This window comes from Chaetodon trifascialis, chromosome 13 (assembly GCF_039877785.1).
Source record: "Chaetodon trifascialis isolate fChaTrf1 chromosome 13, fChaTrf1.hap1, whole genome shotgun sequence".
Lineage (NCBI taxonomy): Eukaryota > Metazoa > Chordata > Actinopteri > Chaetodontiformes > Chaetodontidae > Chaetodon > Chaetodon trifascialis.
The window spans coordinates 19,199,534-19,223,594 of record NC_092068.1 but is presented as its reverse complement, the minus strand read 5'-3'; the positions used below and the strand labels follow the sequence as shown (position 1 = coordinate 19,223,594).

The following is a 24,061-nucleotide window of genomic DNA, read 5'->3' as shown; positions in this document are numbered from 1 at the left end:
TTTGATGCTCAGTGTGTTTTGTTGAGCATAATTTTCTTAATTTTCTACTGCTTTGATACTCTACTGATTCATATTAATTTTTGATTTCCTCATGAATTTTACTGACAGCAACTAAAAGCCTGCACTGCAACAGAGGAGAAAATAGAGGATGAGAAAACGCCTGATACAAAGTGAGTGTCTTGCTTCACTTAAATCCTCAAAGAGGGATTATTTAACTTCCTCAGCATGAGATGCCGACTCAGTTAAGGTATAAAAAATAGAGAGTAAATTTGGTCGTGGTGATAGTGTACAGTGGGTTTAAAACTATTAAAACTGCTTTGCAATTTTGGAAAAATAAGCAGTCTTATGCTGATGTCACACTTTATCAAACACCTTGAACTAAAAAAGAAGTTTGATTTCATCATCTCAGATATTATTTCCTTGTCGTAATAAAGCTCTTTGACCTTCCCTCTGTTTGTGGTTGGACTGTTTGCAGATGGAAAGAATCTGAGAAGAAAACTGGGAAGGAGAGAGCAGAGGCAGAATGGAGAGACAACAGATGCTCTAATAAGTCAGAGGAACCACAGAGCCAGCAGTCAGCCCTCTGGGAGATGATAAGCACTCATAACAAGAGCCTGCTGGTAATAGACAAATACAACGTGACATATTGTGCACTTATGGATACATTTTCTGTACCAACAGATAAGATGCACTCTTAAAAGCACTTCAGTTTGAATATACAGGCAGAAAACACCTGAACCTTTTTCCTTTTTTATTTCTTTTCCCCCCCAGAATTACTTTGCAAGGAATTTTTATAATATTCGCTTGCTGGCTCTGTTTGTTACCTTTGCAATCAACTTCATCCTCCTCTTCTATAAGGTGAGTGTGTGTTTACTCTGTAGTACAGTGTTTTTGCATGGTGGTATTGCTTCTTTTGCTTGTGTAAAGGATGATGAAGTACTTCTTCCATGCCTGCAAAGTTGTACTGTTTCAAGTATTACAGGCTTGAGCATAATCTGCTGATCTCACCCTGTCTACCAAGGGAAATCTACGTTAATTAATAAACGCTTTTAAACCTTTTTAAGAAAAGTCCCTCTCCTTGCATTTATTAAACCCCAGAATTCACCTCTCTTCATCTAAATTACATATTTAGGAAATTTGTTCATGAAATAAATCCTTGAAAATGTCTTAGATGTAACTCCACACCTTTGCCTTCATTTAGTATGCGCAGCTCTATGAATATGCAAATAGCCCCACCCCTCTGCTGCTCGCCCGCAGCTCCAGCGTACCTACTCACCTTCGACTCTGTTCATCAAACACACAAACCTCTGCTTGTTTTCTGTTGTGCTAGCTGCAGTATGCTACACAATAGCAAGTGTTCATACAGAAGTAATTCAGCCATGATTGTACAGGATCACATACAAGTCGTATCAGAATGGTAATGTAATGTATGTGTCTCACTATACGTTATACACCAGAGCCTGCTTAAAGAGAGGGCTTTATCTACCTGTTTGGCCTTTTTGGATGCTGTTGTTTGTTGCTGTTGAATTGTATTGCATTATATTGTGTGTTTCTGATATTTAATAAACAGAAGTATGCTTTGTCTTTGGTGAGGTCACGCGTTCTTTCGGTCTCTTCCTGTCTTCCCAGGTAGCATCTTTGCCTGCATCACAAGAAGAGGACGGAGGGATCACATCTGTTTGCATTAAGGACCTGGGCTCTGAAGATGATGACGAGGGCTCTGTTCATTTTGTGCTGGAGGAGAGCAGTGGATACATGGAGCCGTCGCTGCATTTTCTCGCTGTCGCACACACAGTCATTTCCTTCTTCTGTATTATTGGTTATTACTGCCTCAAGGTATACCAGTTTGAACACAGTAATGAACTCATACCGCTTTCTCTCCATCACACAGACTGAGAGCATCTTTTAAAACCAAAAACAAATTGACAATGAAGCACTTTGTTAACAAACGTGTTTAATTCATTTTGCCAATTTACCAACAGACATAATTGAAAGAGTCACGTGATCACTATACTGCATTTGATTGGCAGGTACCATTGGTGATCTTCAAACGTGAGAAGGAAGTGGCGCGAAGGCTGGAGTTTGACGGGCTGTACGTGACAGAGCAGCCCCCTGAGGAAGACATCAAAGGGCACTGGGACCGACTGGTCATTAATACACCGTATGTTCGTCGCCACATAATCAGCCGGGCTGATGTCATATTAACATGAAATAAAAACATGTTTTACCCTTAAAATATGAGGCGCTCACTGCTGCCATCAGTCATGTTACAAGTTGTACAGTACAGAAACATTTCACTCGCAGCGATGTTTCAATTTTCAATACATTTCTAATTCACATTTTTTCATTCTAAATGGTTTTATACTATTCGTTTGTCTTTTCAGATCTTTTCCAAGTAATTACTGGGATAAATTTGTGAAGAGGAAGGTGAGATCATCAGGACCACATTTGTGGTTTTCACAGCAAAAATATTCTACGTTCTATTCTCAATGTTCTTGTCCACGTATGCAACTGTGTGTATTTCGCTCAGTGTCACAGCAGTAAGAAACTAACTGAAAGTTAATGAGCCGTTTAACAGCAGGTGTAATTATTCCCCTATCTGGCACCACAGTGGAGTTTATTGTCTCCAGAGACAGTGAAGCGCTTAGTGTCCTCATTCTGATTGCCTCTCATGCTATGAAAGGAGATGAAATTATTATTTAATTCAAGTAACTTCTTATTTGTCTTTTCTTAAAATAACATATTGGTGATATAATAAACTGTTAAGAAAACTATCTGGATGTTAAATCAAACTTGAGTACTATAAATGCTTTTACTAGTCTGCAGATGTATTCAGCCAGGCGTACATCATCATCCCCGAATCCCAAAGTCTACAAACGTCTTCAGAGAAGCACATTCCCCCTCTAATCCACAAATAGATGCCATTAGAGCAGCTTCTCACCAGTGATACCCGTATCAGGGGACAAGGGCTAGAAAGAATATTGGCCATATTTGTGGCCTCATTGATTGTACGGTTTGGGAATCTCTTGGCATATTTCTGAACACAATTTGGACAAAGGGCAGGGGGCTCAAGCGGGACAAGGAAGTGGAACCGCCACAGCTGATTGTGAAGGGCTGAGAATCCTTCAAGCGAAGAAAACATTCTCTGAAATGTGCCTCTCTGTAAGACATAATGTATTTTACGAAAACTAGTTGTTTATTTCCACAAACACGTGAAAGTACATAAGCTATTTAGCTTTGAATTTTATTGAAATTTGAATGGATCTCTATAAAACTTGAGATTTTCTATGCAGCCAGCATGTAGTGACTATTAATGGCACTGAATCCTCAGGTGCTTCAGTGTGGGCCTCAACTTCTTGCTACTGGGCGGCCACATGGCCTGTATGGAGTACGCTTGGCACTGCCACATTACGTACGCTGTGTTGCGTCAGTTTAAGAGCCTCCAGTAAAATAGATGCTATAATGCCTTCAAGTGCTTCTGGTAATCCACTTTTGAGTTTGGAGATTGTAGATATTGCTTACCGTATGTTTGTGTAATAATAAAATGGCTCTGTAATAAAGCTAGACTGTGGTTGGCCTTCAGTTCAAGTTAATAAATTGGGTTACATAAAGTTTGTTAGAGCCACAGCAGCTCAATAAGGAGAGACTCTGCATCTGGCATGTTATTAAATCAAGTATTTACTAACCAAGGTTCACTGTACAAACACAATTTAGTAAGAAGGTAAATGGTAAAATACAAGACTAGTTGACTGGATGTGGGTGCATCCACTACGCTACCTAAAAGAGTATTTTTGGCACAGGTATCCGACAGTCCTTCCTTTTTTGTTCAGCAGCTGTCATCTCATTATGGCACAGACTGTGCAGAGACATTCAGCCAGTTGCCTCCTGCCAACTCTTGTCATTCTTTATTCATGTGAAAAGACACTGAAGAGACACTGTGTAAACCTGTCTTCTTCCCCCGTCAGGTGATGGATAAGTATGGTGACTTTTACGGCTGTGAGAAGATCAGTGAACTCCTAGGTCTGGACCAAGCTGCTTTAGACTTCAGCTCTGAGCAAAAAGAAAGGAAGAGGCTCAAGAGAGACATTGCCTGGAGTGCTCTGTGAGTAGGAAAAAAAACAGCGCAAGTCTTAAAGAGATCCATGGGAAACTCTATCCAGTCTGTCATTTATTTTGCCTTGTATGCAGTTTCATACAAAAATGGTGGATTATTAAATAGGAGAGCATTTTAAATGGTTTATGTTTGTCGTACACTGAGACATCAAAGGGCAGGATGTTTCATTTCAGTATAGCATATATATCATTGTTATGAATAATAAATAATCCTGGCCTTTGATGGGTAATATAGTATGCAGTTGAGCAGGTGGCTGTACAAAAAGCATCTTACATTGATGATAGCAATGTGGCATCCTTCTCTGTAGGACAGCTGCATGTATGTTTACAGGCAACCTGGCATTGATATAAAAAGAAATTTAGGAAATTAATATAGCGCTTCCTCTGAATAGAAATCCTAAATGTGCCCTACTGTTGAACATTTAAAACCTTGGGCTTATTTATTATGTCAGGGCCTCGTTAGTAACACCTTGAAGTAACATTTCAGATGGTTAATTCTAAATAGCCTATGCCATCATTTGGGGCCATTTCAGTAATACTGAGTACTGTTTGTGAGGTTGTGCTCGTTACCTAACAGGTGGCCAGACAGAAGAAGGTCCTCGAACATTATGTTGCACTTGAGGGAGAACAGGACTGTCTGAGATGAGGCCATATAACAGACGTGCCCTTTTAAGACGAGACACTGTAGCATCAAGGGTCTGATTTTAGACATGGACATTTTTATTTTTATTAACGGCTCTTAACATCATGTATCTCTGTGATAATGCTGTTTATTTCAGATTTAATTCCATTGACATGAAGTACCGGGTCTGGAAACTGGGAGTCGTGTTCACTGATAACGTAAGTTTGGTTGTGCCTAATTCCTAATGGCTTCTACTTGATTTGTTTGTACATGCCCTCTTGTTCCTACAAAGATAAAGGCAAAGGTGTTACTTCCTGCAATTAATGTTAACAGATAATTTAATATGACCGAGCACTATGTGTAAAACACATCAGATATTTTATGACTTATTTGTTTAATCTCTTGTTCTACAGTGCTGTGGTTTTGTTTGATATAATGCACATGCTGCACACACATGCTGCAGAAGTGATGGTGGTAATATCCTGTGATTCTGCCTTATCTAGAACACACATTTGTCTCTGTATCTGTCCCAGTAATCTATATTGCCTGTTTTATGTGTCTGTGTGTATGTGTGTGTATACTCACAGTCCTTCTTGTACTTGGCCTGGTACATGGCCATGTCAGTTCTGGGTCATTATAACAACTTCTTCTTTGCTGCCCATCTTTTGGACATCGCCATGGGCTTTAAGACACTTCGTACCATCCTTTCCTCTGTCACACACAATGGGAAACAGGTGTGTGCGTGCGTGTATGTCAGTCCTTTCTATCCATCTGTCTTAACGTGTGGTCATCGCTGCAGTTTGCATGCGTGTGATGTTTGCTTTCACGCTGTAGGGTTATATTGGGACTTTTCTGAGATGAAGAAGCGTATTAAAGCCCATCTGCCTCTGCCTGTCTTTTTGTAATTATGTGTGTGTTTGTCTGTTAGTTGGTCCTGACTGTGGGCCTGTTGGCGGTGGTTGTGTATCTCTACACTGTCGTGGCTTTCAACTTCTTCAGGAAGTTTTACAACAAGAACGACGACAAGGATACACAAGACATGAAGTGCAATGACATGCTTACTGTGAGTTCAGTTTACACATTCACACACACACACACACACACACACACGGAGTAGTCTGTCTCTGCACACATACACCTCTATCTGTTCTCTCTATCTCTCGATGTTGATCTTCCTAGTACAACTTCAGCCACACACCTCATTTTCTGCCTCTTCAGAGTGAGAGGGCTAGAGGAGGATTCTGACAGTGATCCCCATTGTTGGACTGAGAACAGCCCCTTGTCTTAGTCCCTCCTCTACTTTTCCATAAAGTGATGGACACATGGATACAAAACAGCTCCTCAAGCCTCAGCATAGCCCTTTGTTTGGCCATTCACAACATTAACACCCCACCGCCTGCTTTATTGTAATGTGGACTCTGTCACTCACACTAGCAGGCGGATGGGCAGCGATACCATTTGAATAAAACCCTACTATTATAGGAGGCAGGGGATATTACATTAACTCCTCAGTCACACTCGCTGTGTTATTGTTTATGCATGAGTTTTAGCAGCACTTTAGCAACAGTGATTTGCAGTCCCTTCACCAACATTACAACACCACAAGTACAATGCAAAATGGCAGAAATCCAAAGATAAGCAGAAGACATCTCACTCGCTACTGTTTAGTCTCATGAACTTATAGGAAAAATTACCTTGAAAGTTAGCAGGACAATGTTCATGTTGTTTTTGTTCAGGTTTCTGATGGAAAATATCGTCCGTGTTACTTGAAAGCACAGTACCGTCCTTGCTCGACTGGTTGAATGTTAATTCTTCTTACCTCATACTCTTACATGAACTCCTTGCGGGGAAATACTGTCTGAGGAAAAGAACATTGATTAAAAAAACCTTCTACTATTCTGTGAAATTGTATAAAAAGCTGCCTGTTTGAAACTTTTAAATGCCCCCACCCTGCCACAAGCAACCAGCGTGGAGACAGGCATGAAAATGCAGTAAATATATTCTCATGTTGTTTTGCAGTTTGAATTTTTAAAATACTGTGTTATCGTTGGAGTTTGGAGGAATAATACTGGAGGCCTTCTTAGATACTTTACATTTTCTCCCCCTACCTCATACCCTTGTTGAAGATAGCTGGACTGGAGGAAATTTCTGTCTGGCATGAATAGTTTGGGGGGAAAAGTGTCCTCATCCTCCGTTGAAATGAATACTGTATAATAAATGATAATGTCTCGTCTTTCAGTGCTACATGTTCCACATGTATGTGGGAGTGCGTGCGGGAGGGGGCATTGGTGACGAGATCGAGGACCCTGCTGGAGATGAGTTTGAAGTGGAACGCATCGTCTTCGACATCACGTTTTTCTTTTTTGTCATCGTCATCCTCTTGGCCATCATCCAGGGTGAGTGTCACACACTGAATTTGATTCACAACTCAGCTTGAGGTCATGCTGATGTGCATTAACATCATATACCATATGTTGTTATATGCAAGGCATGCACAAAATATATTCCAATGAGTCCTTGACTGTGAGTGATAACGGTCATTCAGACACAAGCACCTCTTGCACATGTACACCTGAGTACCAACGGATACACAGATGCATGCAATCATGATCTTTTTTCAGGCTTGATAATTGATGCCTTTGGAGAGCTGCGTGACCAGCAGGAGCAGGTGAAAGAGGATATGGAGGTGAGATTTGACACTTTCCCTCTCTCTTGCCCTAATTATTCATACCATCGAAGCAATTTGACCACTTTTTTTGTGGGCATTAAGGCTGTACGGTATGCAATGCCGTGTCAGATATAAACTCAATGACTGTTGAAGGATAGAAACTGCAGTCTTTGTATTTTAAGTGTGAGTGAAGAGATGAATGTGTGCACAAGATAAAGGCTATTAAATGGATTCAGTTGGAGCTGTTGTCACCAGAAACGATCGCACCATTGTCCGTAATGAGAGGATACCATTATCTCTTTCTCCTGAATAATCAGTTGGATTAATTACAGAAAGTTCAGTCTGAGCAAAACAAATCCCTACTATTTAATTGTTTCAGTTGTTTCTCTTTCTGTCTCAGTCCAGTTTCACTCATGCTTGCACGCACACACAATTAGTGGGGTTAGAGAATGTAACTGTATTTGGAGCATAATAAGTGAAGGCTTTATGATTATGATTCTGCACATTGCATTGCTCAGAGTTGCTGAGGCGGGTTACATGTGATGCTTCTTTGGTTGGAGCCCGTGGAGTAGTTTAATTGTCAGGGTAGCGACAGTGCATGCGTCCTTCAGTGGCGTGCCTCTGCAACAGGTGTGAACCGAACCCTACCATAGCACACTCTGCAGGCAGGGCGAGCAAGGTTAAAATTATGTGGCCATGCAGGCTGACAATCAGCAACAGGTACAGCATGTAATCAGAAGTGGTAAACAAGCAAAAAGGTGCAGGAGAGGCAGGCAGGCAATCAAAGACTGGACTACTGAGGCAACAAGGCAGCACAGAGGATGTGACAAACAGTGGTGAGCCAACCTCTAAATATAACAGGTACACAGCTGATGCCACTGAGCACAAAGTTGTCATGGTGGCAAACACACAGTTGTCAGTATCTGCCACTGTACCTTCATGTGGAAAAAACACATCACTTGAAAAATAGAGAGCTGTTGTGCAGTCAAGTAAAAAACAGATTCAGAAAGAATTCGGACAAAATGTTGTACAGATTGCAAAAAGCTTAAGAGAACAAAGCAGGCAGAAGCTGTGAAACGATTATGAGTGGTACTATATATCAGTATGTAGTATAGTCTTGTCATTTTTTCTGACATCAGTTATTTACGTCTTTATTTAGTCTCGTATAGTCTCTGTCGCACTGTTTCTCAAAAAATCAAACAGATTTTACAGTTGCATGTTTTTCAAAATTGCTTCTCAGATGCAATTTGGTCTCCTGCAGTCAGGAATGATAAATCAGTTTCAGCTGTCACTTCCATCCTCCCATAATTTGAAGCCCTGAATAGGAATGCCCTAAAATCCATATTGCATTAAGCCAAAAACACAAATTTGATTTTCATTTTACCAGCACAAAACCTTTGTATGGCTCCACAGTAGATATGGGCAAGGGTAATTTGATTGTTTAGTACTCCCACAATGATCCTCAGCAAATGTGCCCCTCAGTGTCTTTTGAAAGCCTGGCAGTGAGTAATCCTGGAAGTATCAAGTTGTTGTTATCTACAGTCTTTTGTGGGCCTCCTTTGAGTCTCTGCAAAAACAACTTAAAAGGTATCTTGTTGTGCTCGCGTGCGGAGTTTGACTCACAGAGCACTAAAACAAATAGTCTCAGGTCTTATTTTTTCCTCATATACTCCAGAGAACATCATGTATGTCCAATCTTTTTTGTGAATCCTTACATGTCTTACATCTCTCCTCCTGCAGACCAAGTGTTTCATATGTGGAATAGGGAGTGAGTACTTTGATAAAGTCCCACATGGCTTTGAGACTCACACTCTACAGGAGCACAACTTGGCCAACTATCTGTGAGTTGACTCCCCTTCATGCCTCGGGTTGTCAGTGTCTCAACCTAATACTAAAACTCACATCCTGATATGTTATCACTAATAAGGCAGGCATTTGTCACGTTGCCTTTCACAGATGAAGTGAAGCATATAATATTCTGCATGCTCCACCAACACTTAACCTTCATAAGAAGCAAAAAAGCACATTAAAAACCACAATTATGATTGATAGAGAATGTGTTATTCTGTTTTGTTTTCGGCCTGCTTGTGGTGTGAAATGTTAGTGTTATTTTTCCCTTCCCCAATAACCACTGCAGCACTTGCGTTTGTAATTCAGATTCAAACCACTGTCTTTTTTTATATTTATCCATATTTTACTAATGACAATCAGATTAAATGCTGCACACCTCGCAGTCTTAGTGACGGGTGTTAAGGACCAAACTCTAAACTGAGAGGAAGCAAAAAGTCCTCCGCTGGTGTGCAGGTTTAAAATGTCCAGAGGCTCCACCACCACAAAAATATAAACATGAGCAGGTAAGAATCCACCACAGGACACTTGCAACACGTATTGCACGTGCATAAATGTAACATTACGTTTAGAAATAGGGTGCTCCCTAAAAAGGCTCACATAAAAGTCATCACAAAAGGATGTGTTGCCAATAAAAGTGAGACAGTGTTTGTGTAGAACTTAAATCATTAAAGAAAGAATTACCACGTCGGTCATCAGTTGTTTATAACACAGTTTTCTTTTCATTTGTCAATGGTTTTGCACATATAACACAAATCCAACAAACAGCACTCATCACCTGTGTGGATGCACAGTTAATAACAGTTAATTAAAACTTTTTCTGCTATGTGGATGCTTTAAAAACATTGTTTGGAAAGTGGTGTTCTTGAGCCTAACTAGTATGGATTCCCCAAATCCGTCATCATGTGACTGATGGACTCTTCCCTGCTCATGTATATGTATTCATGGTGGTCCTTGATGGCATTTTAAGCTTACCTGCTAAAGATCTACATACTGAAACCTCATAAGACAAGTAGTCAATCATCACATATTTACTAACATTAAATATTTGACCTGATTGTCTGCTGTATTTCTATTTGAAATATCTAACGATTGTTGTCATAATCACGCCGTAATCAATCCTACGCCTTGTGCACGAACTATGTGACATGAATCCGGCTTCTGTGTCCTTACAGATTTTTTCTGATGTACCTTATTAACAAGGACGAAACGGAGCACACAGGGCAGGTATAATCCTTATCTCTTCTGTTTTATTGCATGATCCAAAAGTAGGAACAAGGTGTGCACTTTTAAAGCTCTTAATTGTTTTTTTCGGGCCTTTTGCCTTTATGGGATAGTGCAGCTGAACAGAGACAGGAAAGGGGGGAGAGAGAGGAGATGACACGCAGCAAAGGGCCCTGGGTTGGAATAGAACCTGGGTTGCTGCGGTAAGGACACCCTGAAGCTCTTGAACAATCCTGCTGCCATTGCCAAATCTCCCATTCCTTCATATGTCCCTCTACAATGGCATCTCCGTGTCTCAGCGACCTTCTTATTCCAGAATTTGGCACAGCAGTGACAAAGCTGTAGTGTAACCTTTTCAACTAAGACAGAATCTGTATTCACGCTGTCTTTCAAAAGACTTATCAGTCCCAGCACACACACACACTTATGATATATACATGGCAGGCATACCCCTTGATTAGATTTTTTTTTTAGATTTTACTCATTAACCATAACCAGTGGGGGTTTATATTGAAGTATTTTGCTTCACTTGTCCTCTTATCTTTTCACTATAATGTGTTTTAAATTATATCTTTTATAAAGAGCGTTTTCAATCAGTGCAAACCTTTTCACTTTCAAAGGAGCTGCATCTCTCTCTCTCGTCTCACACTCAGTGAACACAAATCTATGGAAGGGACAAGCATCAGTAGAGATGAGGGCATGTTTAATTGTTAATGCTGCACAGTGTAATAGAAAAATAATAAATCCAATCTTACTCGTGATGATTCGCACTTATCTTTGTGGCAGAATTCATTTTGGATGTGATGCTGCAGGATTGATAGACGGAAAAACAAATATTACATTTTTTTATCAGCCTGAATTATTTTGGACAACTGGGTGCAGTTTCCAAACTGAGTTGGTTCTGGGACTCAGCCTGAGATATGCTATGTATATGCTTCCAGCGTGGTGTTTTTCTCAGCTGTAGATTAAAGAGGCAGCTGCCAGGTGGAATGTGGAAACTGTTTCTCCATCAAGCCACGCAAACCTCGGAAGAACTTCAACTCTAAATTGTATTTTCTATGCTTAGATTTTGCTGATCTAAAGAGCTCAGGTTTGTCATAGTTCATAAAGACATATCACCGCTCTGTTGTCTTTGCCAGGAATCCTATGTGTGGAAAATGTACCAGGAGCGTTCCTGGGAATTCTTTCCTGTGGGAGACTGTTTCCGCAAGCAATATGAGGATCAACTGGGATGAAGGGAAATCTGAGAGATCTAAAGCCTCCCTAGATAATGTCATCACACAGAAGCCATCTTGATTGATGCCCTTGGACTCATTTAATTACCTTGAATTTTGTGTGCGCACTGTATTGATTTTGGAGTGGCTTTCCCTCAAACTACACATCCTTTATGCACATCAGTATTTCTAAGTCACATTTATTAAATTATTCGGGAACTACAGAATGAGGACCACTGTTTATTTTTGGATACAAAACTAATATTCTGTTTGTTGTGGAGTCCTGTGGACGGGAAGTTTCTCATTTCACTCGTTTCTTGAGTCTGCAGCAAAAGTTTACTGTTTTGTGCATCATTATCTCAAGCAGTCAAAGCTGGCAATCCACATTCAGCTCCACGCCACTTTGCTGCCTGGATGTGTCTCTGTAGAGCTCATGTTTTGTCATTGAAGTGATTTGTCTTTCTAATCACAGCCTCCCATCCCTTCCCCCTGCGTGACATCCAGATAAACACTCTCCCTCTGGCATTTGTTCTTTTTACCCTCTTCCCTGTTTCTCCAGGCTCTCTCTTGTCTGTTGTGCTCATCTCTCCAGGATCCTTCTCCTCCTCCTGTCCTTGCATCTTATTTTCTTTCTCCCCCTCCTTCTGCTGTCCTCCCGTCCCTCGTCTTCACCTCTCTTCCCTTCTAATTGCCGGCCACCATGTCGCATGCCAGCAGGTGTCTCAGTGCTCGTGTCATAATATTGCCATGGAAGTGGATCACCAAGCTTAATAATACGATTGACCTCTGTCACCAATGGCCAAGAAAGTCTTTGGGGAATCCTCGGGTGTAACTCGCCGATTTAAGGAGGGTGCCGAAGTGTTAAAAACTCAGCCCTGAGTGTGCATGTGTGCACGGAGCTTAACAGCGGGATGACAGGAGAGGGAGGGACACCTACAGATATCGTTGTCATTATGCAAAGGTCAGACGCTGAAAAACAGTGCTGCTGATATATAGCCATGCTGCTTTGAGTTACGACTTGTCCAGTGGTTATAACTCAATGAAGGACCAGGAAAAAAAGACAAAAGAGGCAAAAGACAAGTTCTCTTTTCTGACAGATGTGCACAAGACAAAAAAATTTGATTATGTTTCTGTCATAAACACAAATCTTTGCCAGGTGGCCAAGGCGTTATTTAAAGTCAGGCTTTATAATTATGTAAAAGTGCTTCTGTCTGAATTAATAAAAATCAGGGTGCTCAGTTACTGCCCTTTAAAGAGCAATGGTGGTACAGATAAGGGCTTAACAATGTTTTAATTAAATCTTTAATCTACAGTATGTGACAGACATCACTAATGAGAACTGACTTTCTTTATTAGCTTCTTGTGATGACTGATGGGGTTCTATGTGAATGCACAGTTGTCTGCCAGATTTGGCGTTTTTGGGTTTGCGCCTTGTGGCTGGTTCTTGTAGGTGGCAGCTGATTTGGAAAAATACATTTCATCCATCCGCGTGATTATTAGTTCAATCTGGATGGAGGCCTGTTTTTACTGTCCTGTTGAAATCTGAGAGGAGTGTGACTGGACTGTTAGTGTTTGCTCCACATATTTTGACACATTTTCTGAGACACTGTATCCTTAAAAGGTGCAAATCGAAACATTTGATTAATCCTGTGATACATGTCATTTTTTTTATTTTAAGTTGGATTACTGTATTATTATTATTATTATTATTATTATTATTATTATTATTATTATTATTATTATTATAATAAGTCAGAATCACGTGTGAAATCACTTAGCCAATCGCTATATTTACATTTCCACACACTTAAGTCTGAAATGATCTCATATAGCCTCTTAGTTTCACTCTGTATGTTATATATGTTGTTTATAATATATGCTGAACAAATTAGGTCACTTGACCATATTGTCTTATTTTCCTTGGTTGAGTGTTGTGCCTATAAAAGAGATATCACCAATACAAATACATGTGAGGACGATTATATACAGCGACAGAAAAAAAAAATTGTTGCAGCATTCCATTTCACACCGGTATAATCTTTAGGACAACGACCTTGAAGCCCGTGAACCTGTTGAAGATTCATAAGGATTGTAGCTGTCAACTCTGGAGCTACCAGAGACTGAAAACTAGCTGATCAGTGGCCATGTCAGCCTTAGCCCCAAGGTCAGAGAAAAACCTCTCATCAAAAGCCCATTTCATTTGGAATTTTATCCCATTCCAGTGTGCAAAAAAATCAATCACACCGTCACAACATCAAGCCCACAGACATCCAACCCCACTCTGCAGTTCTCTCACACCACAGATCTGCAATAGATACGGAGTACAATTTCAGAAGAAGCCCTCCACCGGTTGATTTACTAACACACCATGTATTCGAGGCAGGACACTTCACTTCCCCTGAAACAACCCAAATTAAATATACGGACTGTGTGCATAATTGCGACATCCGCTCGATCAAAAGATGTAGTGGATAAGATGGATGTTCGCCTGTAGCTGCCAAGCTTCCCTCTCTACCCTTAATGATCTTTCCATCCTGTGGTTGAGTAATGCCGAGGCCAGAAGGTCTGGATGTAGTTTAAGCTTTTTCACACTGCTCAAAGTATGAATGGTAGTATAACAGAACGGTAGCGCTACGTGACAGATCAGATCCTGGACTTCTGAGAAGAAAACATTGTGCATGAAACTGGGTTTCCACTGTAAAGCGAGGGATGAAACTGATTTAGAACTGATGTGTGTGTCAGGCTGGACGCTCAGCTTGATGTCCTCTGAGGACAGTGCAGCCACCACATCACTGTGTCTATTCATGAAACAAACTGCAGCTTCCCTCAGTCACATCCTTCTCTCATAAACCCCCACCCAGACATACTGATATTTAACACTTACGCATGCTTTTCTGAGATTTATTTTTATTTTCACAATGGCAGGAGCTCACATGAATGTACAAACCAAAAAAGAAAGAAAACTATCCAGGCAGTGAGGAATCAAGGAATTAAGCATGGGCAGGTGGCTTTAGGTTGGCATGCAGCAGCTGGGTGTGCATAGAGGGCATTGTAAGTATGGATTATGGATAAGGTGCCATGTGGCTGGATCATTCAGAGCATTGCCTCACGCACTCATGGTTGTATGGAAGATATTGCCTCTGCACCGAAATATCATGGCAATGTAATCTGAGGTGTAAATCAATAAAAGATGACAGGAGGAAAGAAAGTCGGGGAGACTAGTGCAGCTGTGAGTTTACTCCTACCTGAGGCCAAGTGTCCTGAATTAAATATGACTCCTTTTTGTCACGGGCTCTGGTTTCAGTTCGGGAGCTCTTGTCTGCCTGAAACTGTGACTGTTTTGCAGGAAGGATTCTGTAATTGTCAGTTTAGATTTCATTTTAATACTGCTGGGCAGCCCTTTCTTGCTTGTTTGTTTGTGCGTTCTCATGAAAATTTAATAGTTTTGTCTATTTGCGGTGCTGGGACCAGACATGCTGCTTGTGTTTCACTGTAAAAGGACATATTTGGTGACATGAACAAATGACCAATTTCATCCTCTCCAGTACAGTATATGAGTACTGTGTGTGTGTGTGTTTTATGGACAATTGTCCTTTTGAGATTAAACTTTAGAAATGGTCAATTTTTTTTTTATCTATGATGTCATCCCCAGACACTCTTTGCAAAGCCATTTTCTTTGTTCAGTCTCTTTCTTCTCAGTTTCACGAACCTGTCAGGAAATCACTTGAAGCCTTCTGGCTGCTGTGTAGCTTATGAGGGCGTCTTAGGGAGGGACACAGGTTGTCTTGGTCACGCATTGGCAATAGGTTCTTGAAGTTCGAGAGCTCTTTTAGTTGATTAAATCCTTCCAGACATTTGAAGTCATCAGTACAGCTTCTAAATTGAAAAGTGCTGCACCATGACGCATGTCTATCCCCTCACATCACACTTGTTCAATAATGGCCAACCAACACCAGACTGCTAAACTATAACAAGACAAAATAGTTTGTTTTTTATTCCATCAAATTTGGCCACTGCTCTCAACCGTTGATGTGATCGATTGGATGTTTAAATGAACATGGGAGCCTGGAATCTGTTATCTTTGCCTGTAAAATGTATCTGTCTATACCATCTACAGTAGATAGTGATGTAACACAGAAGATCCATACAGTCTCCACAGTTTCAAGATGAGCACCCAGATTAGTGTCACCAATTCAGTATCTGACCGAATGTGTAATATGGTCGCAATCTGCCCCTCTGATCCCTAACCCAAACCAGTCATCACCCCCCAATCCTAAACCCTTCACCATTCGAATTCGTAATTTAGAGTTCTTGAGTTGCAGTATTGAATAATGACCACAATTAGGTCATTATTGGTCACAATTAGCATATTAATTCATGCTAAAATCCTGTGTTTTGGAGGTCAGACTGACCTTTGAACATCAAATTCTAATTCATTCTTGATTCCAGTGAACATTTGTGCCAAATTTGAACAAATTCACACATTTTCATGAGAATGGGCGACGGACTACCTGAAAATTAATGCATCTGCCCACAGCGGCCGCCAGCGCTGAGGCATAAAAAAAACACGCATAGGTGTTTTTACAAGGACTGTGGCGATGAAGTCCTGTTGTGATTAAGTATCAGGTGAAGACAGTGATGCACCAACCAGAACCCAAAGTCTGCAGGGAGATCGCCCTGCTCTCGTTATTTGTTCACCACATTGATTTATTGTCTTTCTTCACTCCATTAGTTCTATTTAAGTTTCTGGCTCTTATACCAAGATCTATTTGGGAGGAGGCACGGAAGCACCTCGGACATGTCGCATCCATCACAGCCAATACAGAGAGAATGAAAATGTGCACCCAAGAGATTCACCTTACCTTACACCTACCTCGCATGTGTGTTTCGAATGTGGGATGAAACCAGAGCGCATGGGGGGAAAACAGGCAACATGTACACACTCAGAAAGGTCTTCAATAATAGATTCAATTTGAAAAAAACAAACAAACAGCAGATACATCAGTGTAGGCTCTGCTTCATTTTTCTGGGATCACAACTGCCTTGCTTCATTCAACATGTTGATTACACGAAGTGCTCTAGACCATATTCTCCGTTTTGACATGTATTGTCTCGTGATGGTCAGGCGGACCCCTGCCTTCTCATTACAACTCTAATTTTCGTGTGGAGTAACTGCCTTCCAGCAAACAAGCATTACCACCATTGACGAGAGGAGGGCCTTCCAAATTACCATTTAGATTGGACAACTCATGCCAAGAGAAAGCCAATTACTCTGAGGGGCTACTAAGGAAAGGGACAGAGGAAGAGTGAGAAGATATGCCGGCAGATGAGGTGTGTTTGCATCATTCCACTTTGAATCCCGTATCACGCCAATATCTTCTTTTCATTTCGACGGCTGTTACTTTAAAACCAGCACACAGAGTGGATTTTGTCTCCGTACGGCTGTTCGCACAGCGATCTGAGCCACTGAAATTTGAAAGGAGACAGGTGCTGCCTTTTAATAATTGAAACTGGCAAATTGGCTCACTCAAAGGTAAGCTCCAGCAGTCGGGGAAATGACCCATTTTCCAGCCGAGGGGAATTATGTGCATTTCAAAGAATCCAGTTTGAGCAGCACTTGTTTATTGGCAGGAATTATTAGTAATTACACATCAGTTTGGTTTTTATTGTTGCACAGGAATGGGGAGACTAACCTGAAGCCCAGAGAGATGAATATCAATATTATTTTTAATCATCATTGTATTCAATTTCCAAAGACTTTAATCGGGACTCTCAAGCCTGGCTTCCTTTAAAAGAAAGAGTCGTCAAAACTGTTTTTGTATCCACAGCTGCCTGGACAGCTGCCTGCTCAGCTGTTATCCTTTGTGTGTGTGCGTGCGTGCGTGCGTGCGTGCGTGCGTGCGTGCGTGCGTGCGTGCGTGCGTGCGTGCGTGCGTGCGTGTGTGTGTGTGTGTGTGAGAGAGAGAGAGAGAGAGAGAGAGATAAGTAATGTCTGTTTTTTTACTTTAACCAATTAAACTGCTCAAAAAATGAACTCTTCATGAAAACGGCATAATATTGCACATCGTTCAAGTAAGATGCTCATCCACCAATAAACAATCCACAAACAACATATATGAACTGCAGATGATGTCATTCTGGCATGTATATTTGCACATCAGTCATGCTTCCTTCAAGGTTTTTCATTTAAACAATGTGGATATAATATAATTGAATATGGCCGTGCATTGTGCATTCAAGTTGGCATGCAGCCAGTGAGACTCATTAAGTCTCATTACTCATCACTTTAAGAGCAGCTGAAAAAAATAATTTTTCATATGCTGCCACGGCATGGTGTCAGTCTGTCTGCTGCCATGTATTATTCATGTTGTGGGGACATAAATCTTGTTACATAATAATGTCCCCACAAGTGATGAAAGCCTCACGTGTGTGTGTGTGTGTGTGTGTGTGTGTGTGTGTGTGTGTGTGTGTGTGTGTGTGTGTGTGTGTGTGTGTGTGTGTGTGTGTGTGTGTGTGTGTGTGTGTGTGTGTGTGTGTGTGTGTGTGTGTGTGTGTGTGTGTGTTGTAGTTTTTCCTCTTTGAGCAGCTATTGTTCATTCTCTGCTGTATGTCCATTTGTTCTTCTCTGCTGGTTTTAATTCACTTTCGAGCACAAACTCATCCAGGCCAAACGTCCTAGCAGAGCTAATCTCAGGCTGTGCTGTTGCCCTTTCACTGTTTGGAACAAAACAGAGTATTTGGGGTACTGGTTGAAATATAGTGTTTCAGCTTTTGGTACTGTGGTATTATGATGTTCTTATTAAAAAACCCTCAAACAATGCTAGAAACTACAGCTGCAGCTACAATTACTTTCACTTTCAGTTAACCTGGTGATTATTTTCTAGCTTACTGGACGAATTGTTTGGTCTTTATGAGAAAATACTTTGAAATGCATGCAATAATTTCCCCAAGTTGATGTCAGGCGTCTTGTTTTGTTCAGCCAACAGTCCAAAACCCACATGTATTCACTGACCTATGATAGAAGATGAAGAAAGCTGCTTTGACCACTGAGTTTCTGGCAGCTGATTAACTGACTTTTCGGCTAATTGATTTATCAACTAATCGGTTTATCTCTGCAATAAACACAAATGTCCAATTAAAAGCATAAAACGTAAATTTTCTTTACTCTCTGTGATTGGTGTTTGAGTGTAGATTTCCTTCTTCTGTGGTACTTTACCCCCAGTCCTGCCTCCCGAGGCGTGATCTCATAGCACATGCAGGATAATCTGACCCATGAACCAAGACCTCTGAAAATCTCACAGAAAATCTCTTTCGTTGATAGAAATTAAAATGATACAGATCTCAAAGCATCAAGGTTGATCAGGTTTGATTTGGATAATCTGAGATCTTCAGTGTTTTTCAAGTGGAAAAAGAGAACCGGAGAGAGACAGACGCTGCGGTTCTGTCAGCCAACGCTCTTGTTTGAAGTGTTTTAAATGCAACACAGAGGCTGCGCCTGATAAGAGACATGGATGCAGAAATCATCCTGTTCATTATGTCGTGAGGTTCAGTTTTGCATAGAAATGTGACGGCGCTCACATCCCAAACCGTCCCTGTACCGCTCCTCCACGAAACATGTCGCTTTTTGCCAGACTGTCATTGCAAAAATAAATAAATAAATATGTATATTTGACACACTGCACAAAAAGCTTGCAGAAATGGAAATTTTAAAACAAATGCTCCCTCATGGTCTGCGAATAAATGATAAGCCTGCACCAATTCTGCACTACCTGGCCGCTGCTCGGTGCAGGGTGGCAGATGGCTTCAGCTGGCTTTGATGGCAGCACAGTTGAATGAGGGCAAATGTGGTGTGAATGGCCTGACTTCTGGCAAACGGGCTTGTTTCTCGTGTCCTAAATTGACCCAGATATTGCCAAGGGGAACCCACATGTGCACACAGTCATAATTAAGCTTAGTGTTACAATGAACTACACACACACCAACAATTTTCTTTCCTGAGTGGACCAATTAAACCCTGTGAAGCAGAGATAGCCCACTAGAAACATGTCATTTTGACTCCAATAATGTCTTCTAATAGTTAAAAAAAAATACAAACAGCTTTTTAGAGTCTGTGTGCCTTAATTATGGCTCAAGGCAATGACAGACCTCACATAACCTGGTGTAATTCCCAGTAAACCCTCAAAATTCACTTCTGAAAATACCAAGTACTATTGACTTATACAAGCCAGCATAGTTTCTCAGTTTGAGTTTCTTTCATCATGTAGCCGTTGGCTCTGAATACCTGCCATGGCTGATTGCTGTAAATCAGAAAGGCAACAATGCTGCATGCAGTCACAGAGAGGAACCGAGGACTAAAAGATATCTGCTCCTCTGTCAAGGTCATGGAGAGACCCCGGTAGAAAGCCTGACTGGAGGTTATCATGGCGATATTATCACACGCCACACACAGACTTGACTCTGTTACTGACTGACGCTAATCTCCAATGATTTCCTCAGGGGTCAGAGTTCAGGCTGGCTGCCTTGAGATGTTGAAGCATGTTTGATTAGCAGTTCCCATTTAAAGCCTCTAATCCAGCAGCTCTTTTCTGTCATTCTTGTCGTTGTTTTTCGGTCGCTTCTAATCTGTGTGATCAATATCAATCTGTAGTACAATCACTCATCAATCGTTTGCTTGCATTTTCTTTATTTGTGTCGCTTTGCGCAGCGTGACCGGTTTGTGTCCGATGACCACGGATTAACCGGACTGCATCTGACTGACCTCAACAGAAGAAGTGACGCTTCATCAGTCACTCCGAACATTTGTGTCCACTTGTGTAACTACCGAACAAAAGTCTCATCACATCACTTCAACACACTGAGCGCGAGTCATCGTCACGCTCGATCTGAGCTCTGTGCAGACGTCCCTCTCTGAGTAGTCCTGCAATCAAAATCTGCCTCTTGATTAAGCTCTGTGAGCGAGCGAGCAAGTGTGTGTGTGTGTGTGTCTGGCCTACGGAGGTTTCTCAATATAAATACAGGCTCATTGTTTTGCCTTGTGATTTGGATGGATGACTGCTGCTGTCTGTCCCTCTTGCTTATCTTCGTCATTATTTTCAGATCATTACGCTACCTTCTTCTTATACAGTGCCAAATTGATTGATCTCAGTTATCACGGACAGCTTCGCACAGGTGCTTTGATGAGGTGGCAGTAGTCTTCAAAGTTATTTAACTTAGTTCCTTTGAGTTTGTCTCTCACTCACTGGCTAACGCTTAATGAATGAGAGGATGTGACAGTTGGAATAATGCCAGACTTCTGTCCATGCGTCCATGCCTTAGTTTAGTGATAATCCAGCACCATCATACTGTGTCAGACTTATCAGTCGCTATCAGAGGCAACCGTAACATTTCAGTCAGTCAGGCTGTTTAGAGGAAGAATGCTCGAAGTACAAAATGACTGGAGGGAAAGCAAGCTGCCGAGTGACGTCAAGAACAAATGATCGCTGCCAGGCAGGTGGTGAGGGGATGATTGAAGTCAGTACAGTCCACGTTAAGTCACTGATGATGCCAATCGACTGGAATGCTGCTCAGCAGTGCCGCAAGGTGCAGCAAGCAACAAACCAACTGCATGCATCAGTATTTTGAGCGCTGGCGAGGTATGACTTTAAACATCTCTACGATCTGCACATCAAAAAAAAGAAATCTCCTCGTGCTAAACTGCTAGCAGTCATGAAAATAAAGGGCTAGCGTGCAGCATTCAGGGGATCTACTGTCATTAGTGTATAATCACCTGCATATAAGAATTGTTTTTCATTACCTTAGAATGAGCTCTTTGTATCCAAGAGGGAGCCTCCTCCACAGAGTCCGCCATGTTGCACTGCCGTGATTCTACAGTAGCCCAGAGTAGACAAACCACAGATTGGCTCTAGCCCTTTGTAAAGGGTTAGGATATGCAGTTGTTTACAATCTGCAACCTCACCGCGAGATGTCACTAAATCCCACACACTGGACTGTTAAGAACAGCAATAAAATGACTTTGGAAAGAATTCACTGAAGCTGAAGTCTAAAAACAACTAATGCAGTAGAAAAAACTAAACTCTAGGAAATAAATAATAGAAAGATTGAATGGCCTTATGAAACACGTCTTATAAAATAAGCCACCACAGTTCATGAGTTTTCTCAAAAGAATGTAATTACCATAGCTTTATTATTTTAATTGATCCACACCTCTCAGTTCACTCCTGGTTTGCGTCAATATTGTAGTCACATAATGTGTTCCTTTAATTATTCCTGCACCCTGGCCTATGAAAAATGTTGGAATTTGTTTGTGATCTAATTCGATGCAGCCCCCTGTCTGACACATTGAAATTTTCCTGGAACAAAGTGAAATTAGATTCTCTTTTCCTCATCACCACCTTCCATTAAGTATGTGGGCACATCAGCACCTGCTTTCAGTGCAGGTAATTTTCCATACAAAACTGACCCTTGCAAATTGCATGGACCTTAATAAATCCAGCAGAATGTGCCATCAGCCACACTTCTACATCTCCCTTTTTTTTTTTTTGCACAATCCTTCCTTAAATGCTTGTGCAATAAGAAGGACTGGTGCACCTCACTGATTGCATGCAAAATGTGCAAACTGCTTCCAAGCGACTGCCCCTGTTTGATGAATAATCAACATATCTTTAAGCGTGAGGATCTGGAATAAAACGCAGAAAGCTGAACACCTGGAATCTCTCACCTTCACAACTGCAATTAATCAGAGATCCAAATGGCCTGTTGTACCATGCTGCACCAAAAGTTGTAAAAAGGACTGTTATGAGACACTGTGACAAAAACTGCAGCTGTAGTGTTTCTACCAAGCAGCCACTCAGACATTTCAGTTCTTAACCCAATTGCCCAAAGCTGTTCCTTTTTCAATATTTGTACTTCTGGAGGGATTTGTGGTTATGAAGAGTAAGACTCTGCAGCTCTACAATACTAATACGTTTGGGAAAGAGGCAGGGAAAAGTTTCAATATTTTTTGCCCACGGGTACTTTTCAGGGACGTTATGTGATGTACGACTCAGGGAACATTCTGTGGCTATGATAAGAATGTGTTGCCACCATTGGACTCACTGTTCCCAGACGACTGTAGCTGCTAGCCTCGTCTGTCAGTCCGTCCGTCCATCCCTCTTTGTCTGTCCGCCTGTCTCTGTCCACCACTGATGAGGAATGAGGCCTTGCCTACAGTCAGACAGAGGGGAGAGAGAGTGTCAGACAGTCAGACTGAGCGTAGCAGTCAGTGAATATGTCAGGTTAAAATGCTGGGACATTGCTCCCCTGTAATCCCTTTGGCTTCCATAGATTAGGACAGACATGGTGTAGTGCCAACTGCCAAATTTGTATTCCGTTCGTCTCCCTTTCTTTCTACAGGAGGTGACTTTTGGCCATATTTACTCCAGGAGGAAATATGCAGATTTTCCCCTTTGGTTTCACAGGAAAATCAAGCAAAAATACATAGTTTGCATTATCAAACGCTTGAACCTTGTCTTGAGTTTACAGTACTTTTGACCTCTAGAAATACAGCAGTTGTGTTCTGCTTGTTTTCATTACAAAGAGCCAGTGTAGTGTGACTTCTTCATTCATCAATGTCGGAATGAAAAACAGGAAATAGCTGTCAGGAAAAAGAGGAGGTCTCAAAGGCACAACATTTAGGACAGTGATGATGATTGGAGTGGAAGATATGGTTTCATGGGAGCTGCAGTAAAAAGTGGAGCAAGAAGAGTCCTCAGCCGTGCTGGCGGCTCTGCGAGGCCGAACCAGAGACGGTTCAGAGACGAGACAGCGCCCTTAAGAGTCATTTCCTGTGTGTGTGTCATGTGGATTTCGCCACTGTCCCGTCTCTTTAGAAGACTATGTCCTGAGTGTGTTCAGTCCAATGGGAGAAGTGCAAATGAACCAGGAAGTAGGAAGCAGGAAGTGTAACTAGTCACATCCTCAGAATGATTTTTCACACATTTTCTTACCATAGTCACCATATTATTTTAGCATGTTAGCATGTTTGTATATGCTGATGTGAATGTCATTAGAAAAACTGTTTAGTTTTTCATAAACCGAAGTGTTGGACGTTTTCTCCTGATGGTGGTGCTGGTTGGAAAGTCAGGCCAGGTGTGACGGTTCATCCTGAGGGGATCACGAACGCTCTGACCGACAGGAACTGCCTTTTGAAACCTTGAAGAAGCGGCTGAAGAGTCGGACTCACCTGGGCTGGTTAGCCGTCGCGTCCTTTCAGATAATGACACTTTTCTTCCTCTGATCTGATACAGACCAGCATTCAGACTTCTGTTGATCACTATTATCTGTCCTGGACACTTGCCTTTCATTTCAACTGTCCATCCAAATAGGATTACTGTT

At 41.4% G+C, this 24,061-nt stretch overlaps 1 protein-coding gene across 1 annotated transcript in view; it reads left to right on the top strand.

Annotated features, from left to right (window-relative positions):
• LOC139341533 (ryanodine receptor 2-like) overlaps positions 1 to 11,710 on the top strand; it is a 62,745-nt gene extending 51,035 nt beyond the window's left edge. The window contains 15 exon segments of the mRNA XM_070978087.1: positions 109 to 170; positions 476 to 620; positions 772 to 868; positions 1,634 to 1,836; positions 2,031 to 2,161; positions 2,385 to 2,427; positions 3,966 to 4,102; positions 4,893 to 4,953; positions 5,323 to 5,469; positions 5,664 to 5,798; positions 6,975 to 7,131; positions 7,357 to 7,421; positions 9,144 to 9,244; positions 10,427 to 10,478; positions 11,615 to 11,710. Of these exon segments, the coding sequence (XP_070834188.1) occupies positions 109 to 170; positions 476 to 620; positions 772 to 868; positions 1,634 to 1,836; positions 2,031 to 2,161; positions 2,385 to 2,427; positions 3,966 to 4,102; positions 4,893 to 4,953; positions 5,323 to 5,469; positions 5,664 to 5,798; positions 6,975 to 7,131; positions 7,357 to 7,421; positions 9,144 to 9,244; positions 10,427 to 10,478; positions 11,615 to 11,710 (1,632 nt within the window).
• Positions 11,711 to 24,061: the final 12,351 nt, after the last annotated feature.